This window comes from Bipolaris zeicola (assembly GCF_000523435.1).
Source record: "Bipolaris zeicola 26-R-13 unplaced genomic scaffold scaffold_5, whole genome shotgun sequence".
Lineage (NCBI taxonomy): Eukaryota > Fungi > Ascomycota > Dothideomycetes > Pleosporales > Pleosporaceae > Bipolaris > Bipolaris zeicola.
In genome coordinates this window covers 148,632-174,589 of record NW_006912054.1, presented here as the reverse complement: position 1 = coordinate 174,589, position 25,958 = coordinate 148,632, and the positions used below count along the sequence as shown (strand labels likewise).

At 49.7% G+C, this 25,958-nt stretch overlaps 10 protein-coding genes across 10 annotated transcripts; 4 read left to right on the top strand and 6 right to left on the bottom strand.

The window, feature by feature from the left end:
* Positions 1-278: 278 nt before the first annotated feature.
* On the top strand, positions 279-814 carry COCCADRAFT_22090 (uncharacterized protein; the record flags this gene model as incomplete). The annotated part of the gene is made up of 2 exons (XM_007708970.1): positions 279-564; positions 738-814. 2 exons carry the CDS (start codon positions 279-281, stop codon positions 812-814), a joined length of 363 nt encoding a protein of 120 aa, XP_007707160.1.
* A 1,218-nt stretch (positions 815-2,032) lies between these two features.
* COCCADRAFT_775 (uncharacterized protein) lies at positions 2,033-2,962 on the bottom strand (the record flags this gene model as incomplete). Its single annotated transcript, XM_007708949.1, has 1 exon — positions 2,033-2,962. The coding sequence occupies one exon, from the start codon at positions 2,960-2,962 to the stop codon at positions 2,033-2,035; it is 930 nt and encodes a 309-aa protein (XP_007707139.1).
* A 292-nt stretch (positions 2,963-3,254) lies between these two features.
* Positions 3,255-5,693, top strand: COCCADRAFT_32426 (uncharacterized protein; the record flags this gene model as incomplete). The annotated part of the gene is made up of 2 exons (XM_007709005.1): positions 3,255-3,448; positions 3,503-5,693. 2 exons carry the CDS (start codon positions 3,255-3,257, stop codon positions 5,691-5,693), a joined length of 2,385 nt encoding a protein of 794 aa, XP_007707195.1.
* Positions 5,694-6,344: 651 nt separating this feature from the next.
* On the bottom strand, positions 6,345-8,087 carry COCCADRAFT_32425 (uncharacterized protein; the record flags this gene model as incomplete). Its single annotated transcript, XM_007709004.1, has 2 exons — positions 6,345-6,539; positions 6,600-8,087. 2 exons carry the CDS (start codon positions 8,085-8,087, stop codon positions 6,345-6,347), a joined length of 1,683 nt encoding a protein of 560 aa, XP_007707194.1.
* A 622-nt stretch (positions 8,088-8,709) lies between these two features.
* COCCADRAFT_772 (uncharacterized protein) lies at positions 8,710-11,383 on the bottom strand (the record flags this gene model as incomplete). The annotated part of the gene is made up of 5 exons (XM_007708948.1): positions 8,710-9,056; positions 9,120-9,438; positions 9,494-9,756; positions 9,831-11,190; positions 11,246-11,383. 5 exons carry the CDS (start codon positions 11,381-11,383, stop codon positions 8,710-8,712), a joined length of 2,427 nt encoding a protein of 808 aa, XP_007707138.1.
* Positions 11,384-11,850: 467 nt separating this feature from the next.
* On the bottom strand, positions 11,851-12,743 carry COCCADRAFT_771 (uncharacterized protein; the record flags this gene model as incomplete). Its single annotated transcript, XM_007708947.1, has 2 exons — positions 11,851-11,903; positions 11,948-12,743. 2 exons carry the CDS (start codon positions 12,741-12,743, stop codon positions 11,851-11,853), a joined length of 849 nt encoding a protein of 282 aa, XP_007707137.1.
* A 1,393-nt stretch (positions 12,744-14,136) lies between these two features.
* Positions 14,137-14,598, bottom strand: COCCADRAFT_32423 (uncharacterized protein; the record flags this gene model as incomplete). Its single annotated transcript, XM_007709003.1, has 1 exon — positions 14,137-14,598. One exon carries the CDS (start codon positions 14,596-14,598, stop codon positions 14,137-14,139), a length of 462 nt encoding a protein of 153 aa, XP_007707193.1.
* Positions 14,599-16,300: 1,702 nt separating this feature from the next.
* On the bottom strand, positions 16,301-17,164 carry COCCADRAFT_22085 (uncharacterized protein; the record flags this gene model as incomplete). Its single annotated transcript, XM_007708969.1, has 2 exons — positions 16,301-17,081; positions 17,139-17,164. The coding sequence occupies 2 exons, from the start codon at positions 17,162-17,164 to the stop codon at positions 16,301-16,303; spliced, it is 807 nt and encodes a 268-aa protein (XP_007707159.1).
* A 436-nt stretch (positions 17,165-17,600) lies between these two features.
* On the top strand, positions 17,601-21,268 carry COCCADRAFT_769 (uncharacterized protein; the record flags this gene model as incomplete). Its single annotated transcript, XM_007708946.1, has 3 exons — positions 17,601-17,644; positions 17,701-20,526; positions 20,578-21,268. 3 exons carry the CDS (start codon positions 17,601-17,603, stop codon positions 21,266-21,268), a joined length of 3,561 nt encoding a protein of 1,186 aa, XP_007707136.1.
* A 3,518-nt stretch (positions 21,269-24,786) lies between these two features.
* COCCADRAFT_82769 (uncharacterized protein) lies at positions 24,787-25,841 on the top strand (the record flags this gene model as incomplete). Its single annotated transcript, XM_007709050.1, has 2 exons — positions 24,787-25,381; positions 25,441-25,841. 2 exons carry the CDS (start codon positions 24,787-24,789, stop codon positions 25,839-25,841), a joined length of 996 nt encoding a protein of 331 aa, XP_007707240.1.
* Between the last annotated feature and the right edge of the window lie 117 nt (positions 25,842-25,958).

The window sequence follows — 25,958 nt, the reverse complement described above, 5'->3', positions numbered from 1 at the left end:
ACGAGTACAAGTTGAACGAGAAAAAAGCCTTAGAGATCCTATTCGAGGGTGGCAATTACAAGCAATAGTCGGCGGGGCAGATATACCATGCTGCAGAACAGGCTGTTCCCTTGCTGAGCCAGGGAGAGTGCAGCGAAGTTTTCTGCCTCCTCCAAAACTCGACAAAATTGCGCCAAAAGTTCTCTTTACGTTTTTTCTTCGCACCAAAGCAGATTCAAATACGACACGCCTACTGGGTTGACGTGATAGAACGCATCTGCAAGCTTGCGCAGTCGAAAATGGCTGATGTCGCTGCACATGACCAGCACGGGCAAGGGAAGTTCACTCTCTTGAATGACCCCAAAGACAGCGAAAAATGCCCTAGCGACTGCCCAATAGCAGAGCAGGGGCAGCCCGAAGAACCTGAATACAGCACTACCTCAGCTGACAAAGTCCTCTTCCTTCGCTTCTTCGAAGAGATTGAATCATGTGTGGCCCAAGCAGAAGCTTTATGGAGACGTGTAGCCTTGACAGAGCTAGATCTATCAACAGCTTCGACATGTATTTACCCCGTCCCATGCGCTGGTATTTATAGTTGCTGACTTAACTTCTTCAGTAACAAGCTTATACATCCCTACCGATCTCTCTCGGGTTTGGACTCTATATGTCGGACCGAGCCTGAAACTTGCACTAAACGTATCCTAGGGACACAGGAACGAATATTGTAGGCTGCCTATCTATCTTGAATCTCATAACAGGCGGCGCTAAGAACTCCATAAGTTCTCCACTCATCAAATCGGAATTACCGCCTGCCTTTGCGTCAACCCTAACTTAATTTTTCACAGAGGATAAAACTCGTTTTCAATGCACAAAAATCTTTAACACTTCGCTGGTTATAGTTATAACAGCTTCGGATTCCTGGCAAGCTGGCTGAAAATCAACTATGTTTTCTGCATCCGGCTTTTCTTATACGGAAGCAGCATTCTCCAGCTTTTCGCTTACATTTATGAGCGTGTACGACTCCGCGACAAACACATACACAGTAAATTGGAAGAATTGCGGACGATCAAAGGATCAGTGGCCTTCTTTTTCTTGACGGGCGGCCAAAGAATCTAGAAGAATGCACAACGGGATTCAGAGGTGGTCCGATCCAGCAGGAATATGGAGCAATCTTGATCTTACCCGGCGTATCTTTCGTTCGAGAAGTAAACCTACTATCGCTCAGCAAATCACGGGAAAAGATGGCGGCCTGACATGCGAAATGACAAAGCAGCTGAACGACAAAACACGTGAAGAGTATCTGAGATGGGAGCTTGATATTCCTGACCTGGTTCGACTTGAAGCCATCTTGATAGGTGCGGTCAGCAGAACCACGAAGAGACACTCGATTGAGGCAAGTGAACAGGCCTGGCTTTATCTTCGGAGAATGATAGTTGATCGTCCAAAAAAAGGAAAGAAAGCTTCTTTCTAAATTCATGGAAGGGACGTGGTGCTCCAAGATAATAGGAGACCGTAGCTCCGACCCTACCACTTTAGACGACTACGAGGAGAGGTTGGGGAACTTGAATGCATTGCGGCAAACTTCTGTCAATGAGGCGGTGCTCCAAACACTACCATCAGCCGACGACTTAGACCAAGCCAATGTTTCCCAAATCAACAACACCCTAGTGGGGCGATACAAACGCATGATCGGGCTAGGTAACCGAACTTTCTTCAGAACCATGAACTACTACTTTGGAATCGCTACATGTGTGTCACGGCCAGCCGATGAAGTGTGGATCTTGGAAGATGCAATGACGCTTTTCTTGCTGAGGCCAGTTCCAGTAAGAGGGGAGGTCTATGTCTATGGTATCATGAACGGTGAGAGAGTAAGAGGCAGTGTGAACCCGGATTGGAAGCCTATATGGCTCAAATAACTTCTCCATTGTATCTTTAGCGAGCGACGCACCAGGCCTAATGACCTTCAAGTATTCTTCCTTCTACAAACGTGAATACCAGATTCTTCATCGTCTGTGCTGGTATTATGTCTAGACATTAGATTCGAATTTCTCTTTCAATGGCGAACATAGCGTTCTTCTCCAAAGTTAAAGTTGGCTGTACTACCGCCTGTGACATGAGTTCCTGATACCACATATTTCCCTAATATAGTCCGATTGAATACAGGTTCATTATACTTCCGCGAGTCTTCATTTTGGTCTTTTGGGATGTCGCTCTGAGGTGTATCTGAAGGCCCTCCATCTGCGGATAAGTCGATCTCCCTACGCAGTCGGGCAAAGGCCTTCTTCCGACCTTCTCCGTATATAAGCGGTATATTTACATCAAAGATACCCAGAAGTGAATATGCCATGTCTTCTTCGCGCTTTGTCTGGCGTTTTTGCGCCCACGACAGGCGCTCTTCTATGCTGAATCCGACTAACGGACTTCCTTGAAGAGCTTCGATGCTTATTCCAGTGATGCTGTGGAGTCCCTGCAAAAGCGAGTATTTGTTATTCAGTCGCTGGCCTTCGACTGAGAAGAATTCAACCGATGCGGGAGCTAGTAGCTCTTGGATCGTCCATCCTCTGGCCATCCATCTGCTTTGCTGAAAAGCAGGGTACCATTCTTGTCGGTCTGATGATCCACTAATTGGGGTGCCAGCTGAAACGTCAGAAAGATAAACGTAACATCGCGCGGCATCGCGATACCAGGCAAACATGGAGTTGATCGCTTCGGTGAGCTCTGCACTGCTCGATTTGTCGATGCAGCAGGTGTCTACCCAGAAATAGCAGAGGCCATTTTTGGCAACCTGATCTTCACAGAACCGTAGCTTCTTGTAACCTGGCTTGGAAATATATGTGTCTGTGTCTTTGCCGAGATCTGCGAAGGTGACTTCGTCATGATCTGGCCCCCAGGTGTGAGACAAGATGGCGTAACGGGGAACGGTCTCCCCTACAAATTCTTGCAGGATGTATCCGCCATAGTCGTTGCGTCGTAGCAGGCGCATATTGAATAAATCAAATTCAATAGTTAGCACAAAGTTACATAGAAAAGAAGTAGGAAATACTGAACATCGCAGAACTTGAAGTACACAAGGCTGAAACTGATACTCTCCTGGCACATTCCTATCCAGGCAGCACACATAGCTGCAAGTCGTCTGACTTCTCTCTCTCTCTCTCTCTCTCTGACCAGAAGGTTTTACGAAGTCACTTCTCCGCCGCACCATGACCAGCACGTTCCACGGGCCCCTGGATGCTCACACCGCCATCACAGCTCCACACTGTGGACCTGGTGGGACGATGAACTTCAACTTTGGGTCTGGCCGAGCGGATAACGGTCTGCCAGCACCTCATCGTCAACTTGAACCTTTCTCCACGCTGCCGTTTGCACCAGATCCGGACTACGTCGACCGGCCCGATATCCTCGCATGGGTGCGCGACAAGTGCGCGGGAAACGGAGCGCGAGCAGCGCTGGTGGGTCTTGGCGGAGTAGGGTATGTTGACGTATTGTAGGCCTATTGCAAGATTAATACATTGATATGTAGTAGCAAATCGCAGATTGCGATACAATACGCCCATAGCATCCACGATGCGAGCCCGCAGACATTTGTCTTTTGGGTACATGCTAGTACCCGCGCCCGGTTCGAGGAAGCGTATAAAGATATCGCAGACCAGCTACAGCTGCCAGGCAAGGACGAACCCAAGGCGAACGTATTACAGCTGGTTAAAAACTGGCTGCGGGATAAGAGAAATGGGAGGTGGTTGATGGTATTAGACAATGTTGATGATGTAGAGACCTTTTTCCCATCACGGAAGCGCAAGCGGGATGAGACAGATACCGACAGCCCTACTTCCCTGGCCACATATGTTCCCCAGAGCCTCAACGGGTCGATATTAGTTACTTCACGGAGCAAAGATGCGGTCTCCAGCCTAGCAGGCGGTCACAACAGGATTCGCGAGGTGCTTGCCATGAGCATAGGCGAGGGCCTCCAGCTGTTGCGCAACAAACTATGCAACCCGCCCCTTGAGAAGAGCGCTCTAAAACTGTTACACGCACTCGAACATATACCTCTTGCTATCATAGAAGCGGCTGCGTACATTAACCGATGTACAAACATGACGGTGTCACGTTATCTGGACAATTTTCAGAAAAACAAGACGAATCGAGTGCGTTTGCTGAAGTGCGATGTAGTGGAGTTGCGTCGAGATCAGAGTGCCTCCAGCTCTATACTGAATACCTGGCAAATGTCATTCGAGCAGATCCGCCATGAGCGAGAATCGGCAGCCGATCTGTTGTCGCTCATGAGCTTCTTTGACTCACAGGGCATACCAGAGTGGACATTGCGGCGATTCAGAAAGTACATGGTAAAGGCGACTGGCGTAGAAGATGATGAAGACGAAGACCAACACCAAAACCAAGACGAAGACAAAGATGAAGAAAATGGAGATGATAATGATGATTATGGGTTTGACGAGGATTTAACTACTCTACGAGCGTACTCCTTGGTATCGACGACCGCAGATAATGTATGCGATATGCACGCTCTAGTGCAGTTCTGCACACGAGCATGGCTGTCGTCTCATGGTGATGCAGAGCGATGGGAAGGAGAATTCATAGAGCTAACGGCGCAAGAGCTGATAGCGCAAGAGCCGCTTAATGTGGTTGTCAAGAACTGGGAAAAGTGGCACCAGCTGTTTCCGCACGTGGAACTACTTTTTAACAGCAAGCCATCCGGTAAAGATATATTGCTGTTGTGGACCCGAGTTCTGAAACATGCAGCGTTCTATCTATTTGAAAAAGGGGACTATACTGCTGCAACACAGGCTACAGTAAAGATACTAGCTATTGAGGAGAAGAGTTTGGGTCCCAGTGATATGACAACTCTGTTTACTATGTCACTATTGGCGGTGATGTTTCAGAGTCAAGGTAGGCACGAAGAGGCAGTAAGACTCAGCCAGCAAGCGCTAGAAGCAAAAATGAGGGAGCTAGGAGAGTACCATCCTAGTACTCTAGAAAGTGTGACACATTTGGCATCAGCACTGCGTTCTCAAGGCAAGGACGATGAGGCAGAAAATCTTTATCAGAAAGCTCTAGCGGATTGCAAGAAAGAGCTAGGAGAGAAGCATTACTCAACACTGTCAACTAAAAGCAACCTAGCTTCATTGATGTGTAGTCGAAAAAATCATAGCGGGGCAGAAAATCTCTATCAAGAAGTTCTAGGGGTGTATGAAAAAGAGCTAGGAAAGAAGCACTACTTAACGCTGTCAACTAAAACTGACCTAGCTTCAGTAATGCGTTATCAGAACAGGTATAGCGAGGTGGAAAAGCTACTTCAAGAAGTTCTAGGGGTGGGTAAGAAAGAACTACGAGAGAGGCATAGCTTAATCCTGCGTAGTATGAGTGATATGTCAGGAATTTTATCTGCTCAGGGTAGGTATAGGGAATCTGAGAAGTTATATCGGGAAGCATTAGAGATATCCACCAAGAAGCTTGGGGAACGCCATCTCGATACACTGATGCTTACTGGCGATCTCGCCCGTTCTTTGCACAGACTTCATCGATACGTGGAAGCAACGAAGCTATACCAACAAGCACACAACGAACTGACCGAGCAATATGGATCTCATCATCCATATACAGTGAGATTTCACCTGCTGCTTGAGATAATCCAGAAGGAAATGGAATTAGCTAGGTTATCCGGGGAAGCCCATGGTCAACAAACAGAGGACTCGCTCTAGGTGTGGGCGTTTGCGTGGTGGATTCATGCCCCAAGATATCATGTATTTAGTATCATTCTTCTTGTATATAACTACAAAGACTCTGTAATTTGAATATATCTTACTCCCTCGTGTATGTCTTTCGCAAAAGCCATGAATGAGTGAGAAAGCCTGCAGTATTTCTTTACCATAACAATGAACAAAAACAGCTACAGTCTATGTAAAGTTTCAGGAAGAGGATACTAAACATCGAACAGAGGATCATACAGTTGGGTGTAATGAATTATAACGCCTACAACCAGCAGTATTTAATAGTATACTCTTAGTAGGTACCAGCCCTCAAAACCAACATCGAAAAAACATATGAAGCAGAACAGGTCAAAGAACACCGTCCCAGAACCATATTCGTCCACACTTCTCCACCTAATCATTTCCATCACTAGCACGCAAAAAACTACATTACGCTCAAAGCATACTCAGTCATAAGTGTCATTACTCATAAGATATATATACCCATCCATGCATCATCTAATCATCAAGTCATGACCTAAACTCCACATGCTCAATGCTCATGCATGTCCGACAACGCTAAAACGTGTAAACAAGAAAGAAAGCAAAAAAAGCAAAAAACTACAATGCCAGCATACCTTCGGAACAAAAGAAAGGAACATGTCAAGTAAACCCACGCCCACTACCACGAAGCCCTCCAAGCCCAACACTAGGATAAACCTGCGCAGGCGCAACCTGAGCAGCGCCATCCACCGGCGCCTGAAGCACATGCTGCACACCACCCTGATAATACCCGGGTGTAGCACTCTGCCCTTTACCCTGATCAAACGCATACGGGCGATTCATCTCAACACCCGCCTGCGCAGCGCCATTCCCCGCAGCTCCACCCGCCGCATCAGTAGTCGCCGGAGCATTAACCGCATACCCCCACGTCCCCGTCTTAAGTTTCTGCTTCACAAACCGCACCTTCCTCACCATATCCTTTGGCATCTTCTCCTCACTCCCATCAAGCGCCCAAGTGCACGCTTTAACGACATCGCGCCACATACTTTTTTCAGTGTCGCCGAGGACCGGGTTTCCCTTTTCGCGGCGGACGCGCTCGAGGACCGCCATCATGAGGCCTTGGATGCGGTTTGTGACTTTTTCGAGGTCCTGGGTGGCTTGGGGGATGAGGATGTAGAAGGTTGAGGGGCTAGCGGGGCGAAATTGTGATTTGCGGAATGCGATGCTGACGGGGGCGGCGGTGTAGTGGTCTGGTGTTGAGGTCGAGGCGGGTCCGACGGCGAGGCGCGCGAAGGCTGGGACGCCTGGGGTAGAGGAGAAGCGGGCGAAAGGACAGTCGGCGAGTTGAACGGCGTGGTGGATGGATTCGTCTTTGCCGGCGGCGCGGCATTTGGATTTTTCGTAGCTGTCTTTGTTGATGCAGTTGTGGGCCCATTGTTTGGCGGTGCGTGGGTCGAGGTACTTTTGTACCATTTTTACTGCTTCCATGCCGTACTTGGCTTCGCTGGCTGCGCGAAGTCGAAACGCAAAGGTTACAAGTTCGTCTTGAGCTTTCTCGAGGTGAGGTCGAGATAGTGAGGAGGGTAGGAAGGTGTTGATGTAGTAGGCGTAGTAGTACATATATGTACCCAAGTAGTCAAAGTTGATGAGCTGTGACGACGAGTCGAGAAAGACAACAGGAACACCGAGCTTCTTCGCATACTGTTCTAAACGCTCGAGATCTGGTACCTTGTTTGCGCGACCGGCGATAGAGGGTCCAATGCCAGTGGAGAAGTCCAGTGAGCCAGTGATGGTAATCGCAGATATGGTCGAGCGCAAGGCCGGTGTCGTGGTGTTGATCCAATGCAACAAGAATGGTATGACTGCATTGTGATGCCAGACAATCTTCCTCTTCTTGCCTTCGAATTTTCCCATCTTCAGTACACGTTCAATCGCAATGTTGATTCGTCGGACAGTCTTCTCAAGCGCCTCGCGCTGCCCACTCAGTACACTGTTGTCCCAACCCCTGACCACAACAATCTTGCCATACGCGGCAACAGTGTCTTCGAGGTGGCTCCGTAGTTTGGCTCCAGTCAAGTAACCAACATACTCGCAGATGCGACTATAGTTGCTCCCACTACTGTTATCTTCAGCGATAATTACCATACAGCCATCCTTGGGATTCGCGCCGGCGTTCTTGCGCACTCCAAGATTGCAGAGCTTAGCAATGATTGAGGCAAGGTGCAGAAAGCTGTCGACATCAGAGTTTGACTCCCAGACATGTAGCACGCCTGGATCGCAAATCTTGTCGAGCGTTGCCTTTGAGGAAGTAGCGAAAGAGTGCTTGTACTGCTCTGGTATCGAGTGCACCAACTTCTTGAAGGAATCAAGGTCGCTAGACCAAGGTCCCTTGAAAGCCGTCATCTCCCGGCGGCGTTTGCGTCGCTTGTGCTTGTGGTGAGAATGAGGGCGCAAGCGTATCCTTTGTTGGTGATGGGAGCTCGCTAGGGGTTTCGGCGGCTGAGAGGGTCGTTGTGTACGCGGACGCGGCGACAAGTGCCGGTCGATGAAGCGATTGATATAGTTCATTGAAAGTTTCACTGGCACGGTATCTCTCTTCATGAAGGGAGAAGGGTGCAGCCGCACGCGGTTTGTTCATATCATACAAGTGTAGCGTTGGTGATCAATAAAGTTGTGAAGTGTTAGGCTACTGTTTGGAGAAAACAGAACGCGCGAGTCAGGCCCATGAGCGACAGCCGCGCAACCGATTTTGATTGAAGGTGAAAACGCGGTCAGGACGCAGTAGGTATATCCTTGAAAATGAAACATAAAAACATGATGCATGAGGGCAGACGTGGCACCACGTGATGACGAAAGATGAAGTGCGGGGTGCGCAATGAACGTGGAGATACGATATCATCAATGGCGTTTCTGAATTAGCCTATCAAACGCGCCAGCCGCAGTGAATGCCCCGATGTATTCCCAAAACTATCCTGCCATCCCATAACGCCACTCATGAATTAACGATAACAATCCTTCACCACGCCTACTTGCCAACACCACCACCCTGCTCTGACGTCTGATCTTTGTCGAGCTTCTCTACTTTTCGACTCAACAATGCGCGGAGTTCCGGACTGATCACCCTCGTCTCTTGCTCATCCCCGGCAGCCTGCTTGCCTTTGTCAGTACCAGAGCTCGTCGCTTGGTTGGCTGACGATGAGGAGCCCGAACTACCAGCCACCCCAGTGGCTGGCTTCCGCTGCCTTGCTTGTGGTGCCGAGGGAAAGTTTCCCTTTTTGTCAATAGTTTCTACTGTTCGCTGGAATCTCTTGAATAGAGACTCAGCGCGGACGAGTGTTGACTCCAGGTCCATTGTACCGGAGAGCTCATTGACTAAAGCAATGTCAGTGTTTGCTAGGTATAAAGAAGGGCTTCTTCAGGGGCCATTTCACTTACCATATTTGAGCACTTCGTCAAAGTGCTTCAGATGCGCCATGATAATCTCCCGATGCTTTTCCAGTATAGCCAATGCAATAAAGATGTGGAAGTTGCTGCTTAGGTAGTCGGTCCATAGGGACTCCCATAACCGCAGTACATCTGCCCATTCGAACTCTCGCTTATACCAAACAAGTAGCATGCGGAAGAAGAAAAAGAAGTTGGTCGACTCCGCTGACTGAAGGTGCAGGTACAGCTTAGGATCCATGAGCTGTACAAGATGATCAAGAGTCATGAGTTGCTTGCGCATCCCGGACTGATCCCGTAGGAAGTTTCGTTCCTATTTCATAATCAGCCTCTTTGTTCCAATGTTGATTGTTTATCGGAAAACTCACCATGCGGTCCATGAACCCCACAAAGCTCCAGAAGGCAACTGCATCGTCTTGCATGACTGCGTAGATGGGCGCGAGGAGATCGCTCATACCTTGTACGTAGCCAAGACCCTTGTTGTATTCGTTGTAGGTAAGCAGCATATCCTTCATCTGCTCCAAATGGACGTTCGTGCCAACATCTGCAAATGGAGAGTCGGGATCAGGATGAGGAATATCCTCACCAGCAAAGATGGGGATATTGCGATCTGTGCGATGTACATCCTTCTCTACACAACGAACCCCATAGAATGGGGAAAGTCAGTGAACATTCAAAAGAGCGAAAGCAAACACGGGAACTAACCTATCCTGTTCTTCTGCTCCCTCCACCACTCTTCTTGCTCTAGGGTGTGCTGACCTTCAGCCATCCGCTCCCACCATGCGCCTTTGAGTCGAATGTACTCGTCGCGAAGGCTGTTAATGTGGGCGCGTCGCTCTTCCTCTGAGCTCTCCCATTCGTAAACACCCAGGAGGAATAGCCAGGCCTCTTTGCGCACACCGTCGTCGGGATCCAAGCCACCGTGGAAGATCCGGTCCTTGACTTCGTCTGGCATCAACTGCAACCGTCCCTTGGAATCGAAGAAGCCCTTCCACTCTTCCAAGGTGACTGGTTTTCTTCGATCGGCCATGGTCATCTTGTCCATGTCTAGAATCTCAAAGTCGCCGACGTCGCTTTCCTCCATGGCCAAGACGTCTTTGGCTGTCCATATGCGCTGGTTTCGCTCTCGTTCACTTTGCTCGGCGATTCCCATAGCCCACCTCGCCAGATATAACCGTGCACTGTCGAACTCTTCCTGCAAGGTCTGTACCTCTGGATTCTGAATCAAGCGCCTAACCTGAGGAGGGATTTTGGGGTTGTCTGCAACGGCTTGTGCAGTCCTTCTTGTAAATGTAGTGACTTGGCTGAGCTTCTCAAGGAAATTCCATCTCGCCTCTTTGAGCGCCTTTGTTACTGGATCCATGGCTCCGTCTCTTTGTCCGCCTTGTTGCGAAGATGATGTGCCTGCTTGTCCCTCTGTGCTCTTTCTCGGTGCCACATCTCTTCCAAATGATTTCTTGTCTTCTTCAGAGGGATCAATGAGATATATGCTCGGGTCGGCCCCCGACCGCTCAACTGTCACGTATCGTTTGAGCCATCTGAGTACCTCGTCGCCGCCCCAGAACATGCCACCTCCGTCACCGAACGGGTCAAAACTCTCCTTTGCTAGCTTCTTCCTTTGCATGATAGTGGACTGGCACTCACTGTCATGGAAGAATAGCGCAGGAAAACTGTCACCAGCACGGGTATTGACAACCACGCTCCCAAACCACCATCCTATACTTGGTGGTCGTATCAAGACCGAATATATCTCGCTGACGGGTAGTGCAAATGCATATCCGGGAGTTACAGAGTGTGTGGAAGGCGTGGGAGGTGGTGGCACCAGATATGACTGTTTAGGTGGTGACGAGGAGTCTGATAGATCAACCTTGACGTAGGTATCGTATGCATCGCCGAGGCTCGACTCTGGTATCCAACAAAGGAGTAATGAGGACGCGCTGACACTTCGGGCTGACGAGGATGAAGTAGGGCGTACATCGTTGGGGGAGCGGGTTGACTTTTGTTGTATGAGGGCAATGAAGCCAGGGATGTTGTCCTTAGATGAGGGTGAGGGATGTACGTATACCTATGCGTGTTAGTCCAGTCTGCAGATGGCCAAATGTACACGTCGTTGTGCGAACTTTGCTCTTTGTATACAGTAGCTTTACACCTTTGCCACTGCTAGTATGTCGAATTGTGTTGTACTCGCCCTCTTCATCATCACTCATATCATAGAAGCTCGCGGTTGGAGAGGGTGGCGCCTCTGCGTGGGAAGCCATGCGGGGCTATAAGACCACCAGGGCTATACAGTGGACTAGATGGAGAGAGATTTGCGTGTAGGACTAAGATGCTGGTGAGTATGTAGAAGATAATCTAGGTATTAGGCAAACAGGTGCACATGCTTGAACAACGGCGTATAGTCGCAGGTGATGCTTGCAGGCTAGGCTCAGCTCGCCGGATGACGAGTGTGGCTGTGCGCGGGGAACGCGTCGCCGCTACCGTCGCCCCTCATCGAATCAGGTGGTGGTAGTGGTAGCACGACCTGGACAACGATATGACGCGCGCAAACAATCGAAAACTGAAACCGGTGCTTTGCTACGGCCCTGTGTTGAATAGATCGATATTATTAAGGACCTGCCTGTACAGTAAACCTGAACTATGTTGCCAAATGTCTACAGACCCATGCTTGCCTTCCCAGTGAGTACCAACAACCACTCCGTTACGCCATGCTCAACCCACCAAGAACTCAAAAGGCCTTCAGCGCATGCGCGGTCCACTCGGCAGGCCCATACGTCCGCCCTGTGGTGGTCCGCGTGGCGGTGCACTTCCCCCGTATCCTCCACCATTCTGTGGCGCATATGGATCGGCATTGCCAGTCCAAGGCGAGTTTGCCGACATGCCAGAATAGCCCTGCTGCCTTCCACCAGCGCTGCCATTACTTCCATAGCTGTTGCTTCGCTCTTCTGGGTATGGTGGTCGCCCTCCTTGGTCGTATGGGCTGCGCGGGCTAGACGGGTTGGCGCTGCCAGAATCTGAAGCTGGTCCGCGCTGCGCTGGGCTCTGTGACCTCCCCCATAGCCTGGCCTTGAGCCGTTCCTGCGCGGATGTGCCCCCTCCTGCGCTTGGTGGTGGTGATGAAGACTCGGCCTGAGAACGTCCTCCTACCGAGCTCTGGTAGCTACCAGCCCTTTGACTCGGCAATGGTCGTCCCTGCACTTGAGGCTCTGGCGTCATGGAGTTGCCCATGGGTCGGCCTTGCATCGGGCGCCCTCCTCCGCCACGTCCCCCTGCACCTCGGCGGAGCGACAGTGGTTCTTGTGCCTGCTGTTGCGGCGCAGGAGTGTCCCACAGATCGCTGAGTCCTCCACCTCCTCTGCCCATTGGCGGTGCTTGTCCCTGTTGTCGCAGCGACGAAGAAGATGCGAACTGCGTCGGGGTCGTGGGTTGGGGGCCCTTTGGGTCTGGTGGAAGCCATTGGGGGAAGGGCCTGCCCTTTTCCGTGTAATATGCGCGAAGTACTCGCGAGAGGTGCGAGTCGTCTTCTGTATCGCCATCTGCCTCGTCGGATAGGATCTGTCGTCGCAGGTTGTTGTAGCGCGATGTCGTGTTGGTGAGGAGATTATTGAGGTAAGACGACATGGTGGGCTGACGAGCTGTGCCGATCGAAGGTTTGCGCGTTCGGTACTGCTCTTGGGCACCTTTATGCGGGCCAGTTGGTGTAGGTGAGTGGTGGTGTCAAGGGTCACGTTGGGTCCCTGTTTCCAACTGACTCGGCGTTTGGGTCGCAGAAGCGAGCGAGCACGCTCAAGGCAATGGGCACCACCGCCACTGTTGCATCACCTTCTGCCACATACAAGCCGGAGATTCTTTCTATGTGAAACCCAACTTCTACGCTGACATGTTACGAATTTTGGCCCACGCTGAAAAGCTCTCTATTATGCGATCGATTTTCCAACAGACTCCGTTGATGCCTTGCATGTGCCTGGGCCGTCATGCACGGCAGATCACAGATCATGTTTACAAATGTTGAAACACCACGAAACAAGCTTTTTGACAACTACAACTTCTACTGCGTGAGACATTGTTCAAAAATGATCAGCATGTACAAAAAATCGCTTTCGCTTTTTCTACGTTAGCAGTTGTCTGAAAGGCTGAAGGGCGCTTTCTAGTATATACTGACTCCGTCATGCTATTCGAAATCTCATACTCAAATCCTCAATAAGTCGTGACGCACAACTACCGGCATATCAACTAGATACATGTTCATGTTTACAGAAAGCGCAACCGGTTCCGGGTTCTGGTTACCAGAGTAACCTTGACGAACGAAGGGGAGAGGATGATGACGTTTGATCATAATGCAAACTCGCTGCACCCTGTTGGGAGGATCTGGCGGGTCCCCATCGTCTGAGATCATGAAGCAACATCGCACTCGGTCTCTCTACCAATAGTGGATATGTTCAGTAGACCGTTGTTCACGGCCACTCATCGTAGATGTTCCAAAATAATCTGTTGTTGGCGTACAGTTGCACGGAATAATCCTACTGGCTTCCAATTCCGGAGTCTAAAGAATTACTTCCTTGATCGAATTCTTGATACGGATGGTGAAAAAATGTAGAAATTGGGATCGGAGAGGGCGACATATCTTTGTATACCCGGTAGTCTTCCAGTACGATTGTCTTGAGAACGGGAATTCACTGTTGCCAAGGTTGCCGGCACGACACTTATACCAAGTGATATCGAACCACCTGATAAGGAAGAGCAGCATGGATGGGCTGATATGAATGGATAGTGAAGGCGGTGATGACACCCAAATTTGCTTCCTTACTGTAGCGGGTTGGAATGACTCCTAAGGAAATACGCTGAGTCGGAGATGTGACCACTGGTATGCACGACAAGGCCCATTACAGAACTCTCGGGACTTGTGAATCAGTCCCAATGCGACACATGTCATTGTTCCTGTCGCATCCCTGACGAAAGTAGAATCGTCTCTCAGAATAAGTACGTGGCTGAGGTGCGGCACGCGTGCAAACTCCTAAATATAATCGCTGGATCTTATTTCGGCATGTAAGGGAGTAAAGTCGATTTCTAGAGCTAGTGGACTGCTCCATTCCTTGATCGACTTGAGTTCCGCCAAGTGGATCGCTATATCCTCAGAGTTACTGTGCTGCCGCTTGTGACTGACCCAGTAGTCCTCTAGATCCTGGTGGGTGAGGTTCAGAGAACGCCTTAAGACCAGGCAGTCACGAAATCCTCTCTTGCGTTCAAGTGCTAGTAGCACGTTGAAGAAAAGGGCAGGAGTACTAATGAGATAGTCGATCTGTAGGCTCGGCCCTTCGGGGAACAGCCCAAGTAGTGAGTAAATCCTATCACGGACGTCTGCACATTCCCCTTGCCCCAGTTGACTAAGAAGCTCATACAAGGTTGGAGAATTGGCGGTGTTGTCACCTCTAGCACGGCTCAGAGACAGACGAACCAAAGTTTGTGCAACGCTCATGTTCCTGGAGTTTGCTTGCGTTATAGGAGGATGAATCTTCCATAGCTCTCTGATGGCTGCCTGTAGGATTTGCGATACCGATCCAGTGTTCCAATCTAATGACTTGCTACCACAGTGGAGGCGAATATTGGAAGCCGGGATATTTTCTTGGACTATCCACATCGGGCTCCAGTAGTCTCGTGCAAACAAGTGCCGCATAGAAATGGTTACATTTGAAAATATATTGCAGATTCTGAGAACTATATCAATTTTAGAACATGGTACAACGTGGTATGATATAATTGGAGTTTATGCATGAACATTGGGGTGAAAGAATGAAAAAGCTAGCTCACTGTTTGCGCGGGGCTCTTCAAGTTTTTGGAAGGCTGAGCTAAATCTAGTGTCCCAATTTCCTATCCAAGTATAGACGATGCCTGCATTGGAAAAGATTTGGTGCATTTGGCCGACTTGGATAGCTCTCTCAGCAAAATCCGATTGATTGATGCATATAGCATCGATCCATAAATTATGACAGGCATCCTCGTGAGCTGTGAGCGCAGAACACATAAAATTCCTAAGGTTCTCTCGAATATATAGGACTTTATTATTGATAATGATTCGATGCAGAGGTCTGGATGGGCCCCAGCAATATGAAAGAGCATTATAGCTGCCCTAATGGAGATTAAACTGCTTTTCTTTCATAGCGCATATAACGGTGCCATCTGTGGAAAGCTCGAGGATGTCAATCAGGCGAATACATTCCTGGGGTGATGCTGACTTGTATGCAAACTCCGGTAGGTGATCTGAATCATTCGCAGGTTGCGGCTGGTCGCACAGAAGCTCCCAAGATTCTATGTTGATTCAGGCGTATCATTTCGAGATACTACAGTCCGCTTTTCCATTAGCTTCCGCTTAGACTTGATGATAGTACCATTTGTGTAAAGTTTTAAATCTTCATAGTAATTCCTCAACTTGCCTTGGTATAGAAGCATCGATAAACCCATCTTATAATATAATTAGCACAACAATGTTGACGAGACCGAAGCTGACAAAACGTGTAGTCAGGGGTATGTGACGTTAGGCTATACTCAAAATCGTATCTAAGAGAAAGACAGCGCAGAAGTTTATGAGCGGATATCGCCACGGCTTGCGACGTCGTCACTTTTATGATGAGCGGGGAGGGGTAAGGCTGAGTGCACAGCCTATAGTGTGGCGCGACAAGGCTGAATGCAGAGGTCATGGGGTTAGGTGTGATAGACAGCATTGAGAAAAGATACGACAAGAGGAGCGTTTGAATGCATAGTTCGGTGTTGTTGTATTTTTACATTGCTAGCCGGCCTCCTGTGATATACAAGAAGGGAGGAGCGCAGGATACATGTCTAGCGAGGAACCCATGTGCACATGTGGATCAACATGCACGGCCTTCAACGGGGAAGGAGCAGTGCGGACACGGTGTTGGAAGGAGCGGCGGGGCTCTCTGTACCGGAGTTGTATCCGCCTTTGTGCTCTCAGGTATTTACAGAGGGTTCCCTCGCTGTCAAGCAGACTGGGAAAGATATTGCTATTAGATATCGTTTGCATACGGCGCACTTCAAGGGGAAGGAGATGAAGGCAACATGGTGATTGAAAGTCCTGTATCATAGAGGACGCTCTCCAAGGCGCATGCTTAGCCCAGTCAGCATCCACGTGATTGTTGTAACCTAAAAATGTCACATAGTTGAGTTTAGGTCATGGCGTCATCCGCGGGAGCGGGAGTAGGGCTAGTCACAGATGAAGATGCTTCTTGTGCATCTCCCGCAACATCCTTGATCTCTTCATTCCCTCCATCTGCTGCCTTCTTGGCCTGCTCTTTGGCCTTCTTCTTCAACTTCTTTTCTCTGTTTCTGCGCGTCTTCTTTTCGCGCTCCGCCTCCATCTTCTCCTGCGCAAGCCGTGCCTGCTCACTCTGCTTCTCCTTGGTCGCCTGCAGCTTCTTTCTGATTGCGATTCGCGTCTTCTTGCTCTTTCTTGTCCGTTTGTGTATCTTTTCCTCCGCCGTGGCGAGCATTGCAGGATGGCCGACCAGGACTTCTTTTCTCATCCCTGCTGGCGAGATTTTGCGCACTTTCCACGGCAAGGCGCAGCCCGGCCAAGGCAGCTGTGACAGCTCCAAGACGCCCTTTCCGTCGATGGCTGCCGCCTGGAAGGCAGCCTCCTCGTCACTTGTGGGCTCATCGGCAAAATAGTAGCTTCGGGGCTTCTTCAAGATGAGGCCCGGCTCTCCACTGTCGGCAGTGGGGGACGATAAACGGATCTTGTGTGTTTGCGCGGGCGCATTCGAAGGTGCAGCAAAGAGTCGCAGTTCCGCCTCATCGTCATCACTGTGCGCAGCATCTTCGACAAATTGTTCGGTCGTTGTATACGTAAATTGGCTGTGGATCTTGGACCGCAAAAGCTCCTCGAGGTCTCGATCCGGCGAAGAGCGTGGTGATGATGTGGGCGATTGGAGCTCGTCGCGGCGCACCCTTGGCAAGGTCAGTATGATGCAGCCGGTTCTGGATGTCTTCCTGGTCGAGATTTACCGCTTCGCATCCGGCAGTCCGAACATTGCGTCTCCTGTGTCGCCGGCCTTGTCGCGTGGTGTGTTTCGGTGTGCAGGTTCTGTTCATTGCAAATCGGCGGCATTGCGGGAGATCGGCGTCTGCTCGGATTTGCGGGTACAAAGCCACTAAGCGCGCCTTCCGATGGCACGTCATGCTTCGATAACCACAGACGTCTTTTCATCGGATTCTCTGTACCCATGGCAGAATGACCGTGGAATCTTGGAACCTCCACTGGCCAGGGTCGGGGCCTCTAATACGCATCGAGTTAATTACCCGCTCAAAACAGTCGTCCGCGGCATCAATCTCCAGCTAATCGTCGATGGCGTGGGTTGACACAACTCGCCGCATGTCCCCCGCCACTGTGCCTTTGCCTTGGGATACGTGAATTATTGCGCGTGTGGAATGCCATGTTGAGATACCCCCCCGCTAACACACAGTACCATGGGCTATTCTTATGAAGCAATCCGAGAGCGTGATCTCCACAGGTTCGTCGTTATGCATATGTACTCCACGCTAGCTGCCGTTGACCCTATTCCCCCAGGTATTACCGCCCATGGCTCGACGGCCAGAGCCTGCTAGATGCCGACGGCTCTGGCAAGCCTCTGACTTACTCTGGCTACCAGCCGCAGTCGTCGCGCGATCGCTCTCTGACTGCCTTTGCGCAGCTGGCTACGCTCCGTCTTGACACGCGCCGGGCTATGGTCTCCCTGATCGACTCGAGCCGACAGTATATCCTCGCTGAAGCCACTCGCACACTTTCGCTATTCAAACCTGTCGCTGAAGCGCCTGAGGACGAGGTGTGGCTAGGCAATGCCATACTGAACAAGGTGGACGCTGTCTGTTACCACACCTTCACATCGACATATATCGCAAAGGAAGATAATGGCGATACCTTCGAGGCGGAGTGCATGGTCATTCCTGACTGCAGACTGGATCCTCGTTTCGCTGAGAGAGATTATGTCACGTCCGAGCCTGGTGTGAGGTTTTACGCGGGTGTCCCCATTGTCACCAAGGCTGGAAATCGCATTGGTGTCTATGCTGTATCTGACGAAAGGCCTCGTGCAGGTATTACTGCTGCTGAGGTGCGCTTTATGCAAGATGTTGCAGCCGCCATCATGGAGCACCTCGAGTTGGCCAAAGACAGTATGGACAGGAATAAGGGGGAGCGCATGGTACGAGGCTTGACCCAGTTCATCGAGCGCTCGTCTGCCCAGGACATGCGCGAGGAGAGCAATCGATCCAGCACTATGGAGCGGCAGACTGAAAACGCGCGCTTGGTGACGCTAGATGAGGAAGAGTCTGAATGCAACTCCACATCCACACATGCCACAGCCAGCAGGCAAGCGCAGCGCAAGCGCGATTCCGAGTCGGACGCATCCCGCATATTTCACCGCGCAGCTCGCATTATACGGCAGAGTACTGATGCTGATGGTGTCGTCTTTTTCGATACGTCTGCAGCCGGCATAAGGACTCACCTCTACGACTATAACCGAAACGCTGGGAGCAGTGACGAGAGTGCAACACACAACACCGATACCGGCGACTCGACAACATCGCGAAGAATAAAAAAACAGAACCTTGTCAACACACATGGTTCGGCAGATCCAAACATCGTCGATAGCAAACCTTGCCCTGTAGCCGGGCTTTCTTTGCGGGAAGGTAACGCGAGTCTGGTGCACTCTGAGTTTAGCTTCACCGAGGCTGCTATGGAGCGATACATACACCGTTACCCTTACGGAAAGTTTTTCAATTTCAATGAAGACGGCATCGGCGTCAATTCATCCGATGAGAGATCCGAGCGCTCCGAAACCGAGCAATCGGACCGCACTGTAAACGCATCTACAGCAGGCACAAAGAAGCCGCGAAAGAAGCGAGAACGATTCGTTCCCACAGAATTTTTGAAGGTCTTGCCCAAGGTTCGCAGTTTGATCTTCTTGCCTTTATGGGATCCGAGTACGGAAAGATGGATTGCAGGTGGTTTCATCTGGACAGCTCAAGCTGGAAGGCTGATGAGTCCAGATAACGAGCTGCCGTACCTACAGGCCTTTGGAAATTCAGTCACCAGTGAGGTAGCGCGCCTCAATGCGCAAAAGGCGGACCGTGCCAAGACAACCTTCATCGCATCCATCTCACACGAGCTACGATCGCCGCTTCATGGTATCCTCGGCTCGGTCGAGTTTCTACGTGAGACAGTGGCATCGGCATACCAAGAATCTCTCGTCTCTTCCATTGAAACATGCGGAAAGACGCTACTGGATACCATCGACCATGTACTTGATTACGCAAAGATTAACAAACTACAGAAGGGGAATGCTGTCCAAAGACATCGAGGTCAAGGTCGGAACAAGAGACTCCCGGCCGATAATTCCATTCTTGGTGTTACTTCTGACGTCGACCTGGCTCAACTGGTCGAAGAAGTTTGCGACACAGTCTGCGCTGGCCATACGTTTAGAAAAACACACCATATTCGTGGATCTGCCATCTATGACCAAGCCGAAAATGCAGCTGTGAAAGGCTCCAAACAAAATTCCAATGTCAACACCGACGTAGAAGGCAGAGATACACATGGCTCTGTTGCTGTATCGCTAATCGTGGCCCCTTATGTCAGTTGGATTGTGCGCTCTCAGCCCGGCGCTCTTCGTCGAATCGTGATGAATCTGGTGGGCAACGCTTTGAAGTACACTGATTCTGGTTTCATTGCCATCAAGATGCTACAAAACGGCTCGACTGCCAATTTCATGAACCTGAGTATCAGCGTCGAAGACTCTGGAAGAGGAATGTCGCAAGAGTACCAACGGACGAAGCTATTCTCGCCGTTTAGCCAAGAGGATCCTTTCAGTTCTGGTACCGGGTTGGGTCTTTCAATCGTAAAGCAAATTGTTGAATCTCTCAAGGGCGAGATCGAAGTCAAAAGCACTCAAAATGCCGGTACCATTATCAAGATTAACATGCGCCTGCCAATCGGTTCCAAGGAGAATGCGCACCAGGACCATGCACTTCTGCGCGCTCCAGAAGAGTTGAAGGGCTTATCAGCCAGTATCGTTTGCGACATGACTGAGACCGACTGTGTCCAACGTGGCCTGAGGACAAAACAGTCAATGGAGAATGCCTGCAAGAACTTTGATATGGAAATTGTTGAGTCGAAAAACTCCGATAGCAATACCTCGCTGGCCGACATCGACTTCCTACTTACCGACTCTCCATCACTCTTCCAACTAATACACAAGGCAACAGCCAATCGATCTAAGAAGTCTCCACTCGGTGTGATCTGCGTTTGCACAGATACTTCCGAGAAAGCAGCAGTTGAGACTCAGCTTGCACGACAAATCGATACGCTAGGATGGATAGCTGAGATTGTCACTCAGCCGTAAGTAACATAACTTCTTTAGTGCCATTGATTTTACTAAATCTTTGATAGCTGCGGCCCTCGGAAACTTGCTCGAACCCTTTTATCATGTCAAAGTCGCGCTTCACAGCTCAGCACCGAGCGAGCCATCAGCCGTTCGATGAGCTCCTCCGTCGTGCAGCCAGAGTTTCAGTCTCTCGTCCCAGAGAGAAACCTACCCCAGCGAAGTAATAGCGACAGGCCTCCCGAATCGTCGTCCACGAAACAAGATGATGATTCTGTCGGATTTCCTTCACCACCTCCGCCAAGGCCTTTCCCCTCGACCATCACTCCTTTGAGTCCCAGCCATAGTGAAAATGGCGAGTACTTTAATCCACGCGTTCTTCTGGTAGACGACAACGCTATCAACCTCAAACTCCTAGTCGTGTTCGCTAAGCGACAGAATCTGCGCTATGTCGAAGCTACTAATGGTCTCGAAGCTCTTGAAACCTTCAAGGCTGAATCCAAGTCTACGGCCACACCAAGTAGACCCTTTGAATTTGTGCTTATGGATCTTAGCATGCCGGTCATGGATGGACTGACGAGTACGAGGCAAATTCGCCAATATGAGGCGAAGATGGGATTGCCCAAGAGCCATATTGTAGCGCTCACAGGATTAGCGAGTGCACAGGATCAGATGGATGCTCAAGAGGCGGGCGTAGATATGTATCTTGTTAAACCGGTCAAGTTTGCAGATATTAAGAGGATCTTTGGGGGGAAATAAGGAATACGAGGTTCGATTGAAGTTTGCAATTGGCGTTGTTCATTAGGCATTAAGTTGGATACCTAGCATGATATGCAGATATGCATGGCGACGGCGTTTAGATGTTGTTAGCATATAGTCCGGTGGATGACTGTTTACCTTTGATGAGTCTAGTTCAAGAGTTTCCAGGTGTCTACTGGTTAGAATAAGACTTACAGCCAGTTTGGCTATGATATCTCAAGAACTGAGGGTGACGCCCAATTGCACTCAGCCTACAGATCCATCTCTCTCACAATTAACCCTTGACATCCCGCAGCTTCTTCGCATTTCTACACAACATCTGATCAACACAGTTGAACTCCTGCGCCCATTCAAGACACTTCTTCACAAACGGCCGAACATCATAGTCTTCAAACCTTGTATGCGGCCAGTCAGTTGCAAACACCATCCTTGGGGGTTTGGGAATTGTTGTTGGATTGTTGGGTGGAAGAGAGGAGGGGGAAGGGTGGAAGGGCTTTGCGGAGGTGGGAGAGCATGGTGGGTGCGACGGAGGGTGTGTAGAGGTGAGGACGGTTGTGCAAGATGATCTTTTTTTAATCTATATCTTGAGGTTTAAGCTGAGTGTAGTACGGGACGAATGGAAAGCGGTTTGCTATGCGGGGCGAAGCTTGGGGTGGGTATGGATTCGGATGTTGTATGCTGTGGAGTATGTTGGGATGTAAACAGTCGTGTTCGTGTTGTTGGTTGGTAAACATACAAATCAATCTCACGTGAAATTCAGATGTTCAAGTATGTGTAACATCGTCTCTTGTGTAGAATTGAGTTTATTCAAGTTTTTTTCTTGTCTAAGAGCTTACTGGTAATGATGGGTAGGAGTTAATCTTCCTACCCTTGTGTATAAGATGAGTGCGCATTGATCATCTTCAAGGTCAAATTAAACATCTTTTGCAGTCTCTTTCCATGCTTCCAAGCTCTTGAAATTCCTTTCATGGAAGAATTATACCTTCTGTAGCAAAAAGCTGCAGATTGTTTACTGTTCTGAGATAGGGATGGGACGTGGTTGAGGATGTGACGTCACGGTACAGCCACAGCTTGGGCCAATTCTCCAGGTACATATTTTCGAGCTTCCTACTTCTAGTGTACCCCAACACTCTTGGCGTACATATGTATGATATCCGAACTGGGAGCACTATTCCGGTCCAATAGGACCAGTGAAAAATGGGTACTTGCTATTCGAGGTAATTAGTATCACCTTCTCCAAAATCCACTAAACTACTGATCATTGTACGCGTTGAACATTCTGAAGGCATTGATTTGCGGATCAAAGAAACTACAATGAAAGAGAATGAACACCGCTAACGGCATTACTACCATATTCGTTGAAAAAAATCAAAGAAAACCAATTTCACTCAATTTTCGAAGTCCTTCGGCGATGCATACACGTCTAAGTAGCACGAAGCTGTTTTCGTGAAACACCAACTCCATTGTCACATGTTCAGTCATCTCATGGTCTACAATAGTGACGGTCATTCACGTGCCACTTAGCGTGGGGTACGGAAATTTGTCACAACTCAATCGTCACTCGGAATGCAGTTAGTTGAGTTCGGCCGCGCACACTCAATCTCTGTCCGAGTAAGCACTCGACATCGATCTACCTGACTAACAAGTATGCTATTCTCATCACTAAAGAACTGGGTTTAATGCTATTACGGCATCGTTGCGTACCGACAAGCTCCCTTTGGAGGCTATATATTCCTAGTATCGCTCCATATCGTTCCGTAACCACATACCAAGTGCTCTCTTTATCCCCAATCATCTACTTCATTCTGTCACATCTGCTACAAATATCACGTATCTTGACACGTCCTGTCAACTGCCCCAAGCGTAAGCACTAACGTTATCGCATTCGTTGTTGTGGGATTCTATGAATGTAACAACTGGAGCTAAATTTGACTCCAATGGCTTTGCGACTACGTAAGTCTGACTGCATCTCAATGACTGGCGGCGCGTTTTCGCGACATGACACGAAAGACCTTGAATGGCTCCAGTTCAGCCACTGAGAGGCGGTGGCATTCTTTGGGGTGGTAGAGCGGCGGTGCGTGCATATCGGTTTCGCGCTGCAGGAGCTCGAAGCGAGGGTCTCACGTGGTAAGTATGCAAAGAAGACATTTCACGTCGGTAAGGTCTTCTTTCGTACTGCTGGTCTCTGGAAATATTACATTTCACCACTGGCGTGAACATGCGCTCGAGGTTAATGATTAGTGTGCCTGCCACATCTCAGCAGCGAACACTGATACTGCCAGTTTACCAAGCCTTGCGGCTCCCGGCGCGGTCCAAATGCTTGTACAAGAGACTATCGTTGATTTAGCGATACTAGTGGAGCGAGAACTAATTGCAAGGGCGCAATTCGGTAATAAGGTTCTCACTAGGGGACTACCGTTTTAACTATCTTCCCCAAGGCGTCCACTTAGCGTTTTTATCACAACACCCACTTGACTCTTTGTACCACTTTCCCTGCAATCAACACAAGTAGCATTTGTTCACAATAGCACCCTGCAGTCGGATTTCATAGAGAAAGCACCCCATGAAGGACATCAGACCAGAAGTTGCAATCCGTCGCTGATCAGCCCACGACAAACAACCTTGGTATGCTAATCCCCGTCTGGTAAAGGTCAATCTTAATCCCTGATGCCTCAAACTTATGGCGTCTGTGGCCCAACCCCCAGGGTCGCGGCGATCCTCGTTTATTGCCGATGATGATCTGCTTCATAGCGCTCGCTAGTCTAAATCTATCCTGAAACAATAGACATCATCCCCACGCCTTTCTTTAGCAACTTATTGTTTCGACACGGAAAGGGCTCACCTCCCATCAAGCAGTACATGGTCTGCTGTATTCCTAAAAAGATGCTGCCATTGGATATTCTTTACTTCTGGAACACAGTGTTAAGTAATTCTGGAATGGTGGTTTCCGGTAGCGCATTGCGTATACTCTAAGCTGACGGCAGAGACACGACATAACCGCCATTAGATGTTGGCGAGTAAGACTTTGCTAACTCAAGCTTCCAAACATGCCCAGCTCGTCTTATGAGGTAGGTTATTGCAATCACGCTGCATATCCAAGGTCGATCTGCACATCGGCTACCCTTTGCCGGACTGCAAGCATGCGCTACCATATTGGAAACATGTTAGTGGGTAACGGTTCTTCAAAACAACAGCGGGTCGCTCTTATCGCCTGACTAGCGGCCCGTCAGATCTGTTTCTATTTCAGAATTCTCTCTAAAGCTTACCCTCAAGCTTCAGGGTTCGGACGCAGATCTGCTCGTGCCATGTCATGGATGAACATTAATCGTGAGTACTACCCCTCTGCCGTCCGAAAAATATCGTTAGGTATAAGTAGATGAGCCTCAGACATCTTTGTGTTTGGAACCAATACTATCACAGTCGTTCTTTACTTTACTTTCAACTTCTTCCAGTCATTCCAGACCCCCATCCTAGAACAATCTGTTGGTCAAACCCGCGCTTTTTACCTTACATACCTAATGTATATTCGCAACATTCTGATCTCTGGCCTAGCGGCTGCCAGCACAGTCCAAGCCTACAACAATGACACATTTGGTGAAGACGAGAAGTGGATAGTAGCAGATCCTCCTCCCGTACAAAAGCGACAATTCATCAACATCTTCGGCCTACTCAGCAATATCTTCGGCGGTGGTGGCGGCAACAAAGATGATCCAAGCGAATGCCCTGCCATCTGGACCCAAATATCCGCCACTCTCACCCAACAATTCTCCGCAAACGGCGAATGCACAGATGCTGCTCGCGCCGCCATCCGAGCTGCTTTCCACGACTGCTTCCCAGGAGCCTGTGACGGCTCTCTCATCCTAGCCAACGAATGCGCACAAGCCCCCAGCCGCGGCCTCCAACGCTTCTGCAGCAACCTCGCAGGCGTAGCCTCGCAAACCAACGTCGGCGTCGGCGATCTCATCCAGTTCGCCGCCGCACACGCCGTCAAGACATGTCCTGAAGGTCCCACCGTCCCCATCCGAATCGGGCGCCAGGATTCCAGCCGCGAAAACGACTGGAGAATACTACCGCGAGGTGATGCCAGAGGAAACGATGTCGTCAGGTTATTCAGTGAGTTTCCCTCCAAACAGCATATCTTAAGAAACACCTTCTGATAAGATACATCACAGCCTCCAGAGGTTTTACCCCCGTCGATCTCGCCGCCCTCCTCGGCGCCCACTCAACTGCCAAACAACAATTCGTCGACCCCTCTCAAGCCGGTGCTGCTCTTGACTCTACCCCAGGCGTCTGGGACATCAAGTACTACACCGAAACACTTCGTGGAAACGCGCCTTTTACTCTCCCAGCCGACAGAAATGTTGCGAGGAACCCGGCGACGGCGCTAGCTTTTGCAAGTTTTGGCGTTAGTAAGAAGGCGTGGGATGATGCGTTTGTTGTGGCGATGGTTAAGATGGGGATGATGGGTGTGACGGGTCGGAATATGATTGATTGTACGAGTGCGTTGCCGAAAACGAGTGCTGCTAAGAGGGAGGTTAAGGAGAAGAGGGTTTCGGGGAGGTTTACGTGGTAGGTGGTGTAAAGGGGGAGTGAGTGAAAACTTGGTATCGAACACGCGTCATGATATTCTGTATATGGTCCGGCTTTTCTTTTCTTTTTCTTCATTGTTATGTTGTGTTTTTACTTCACG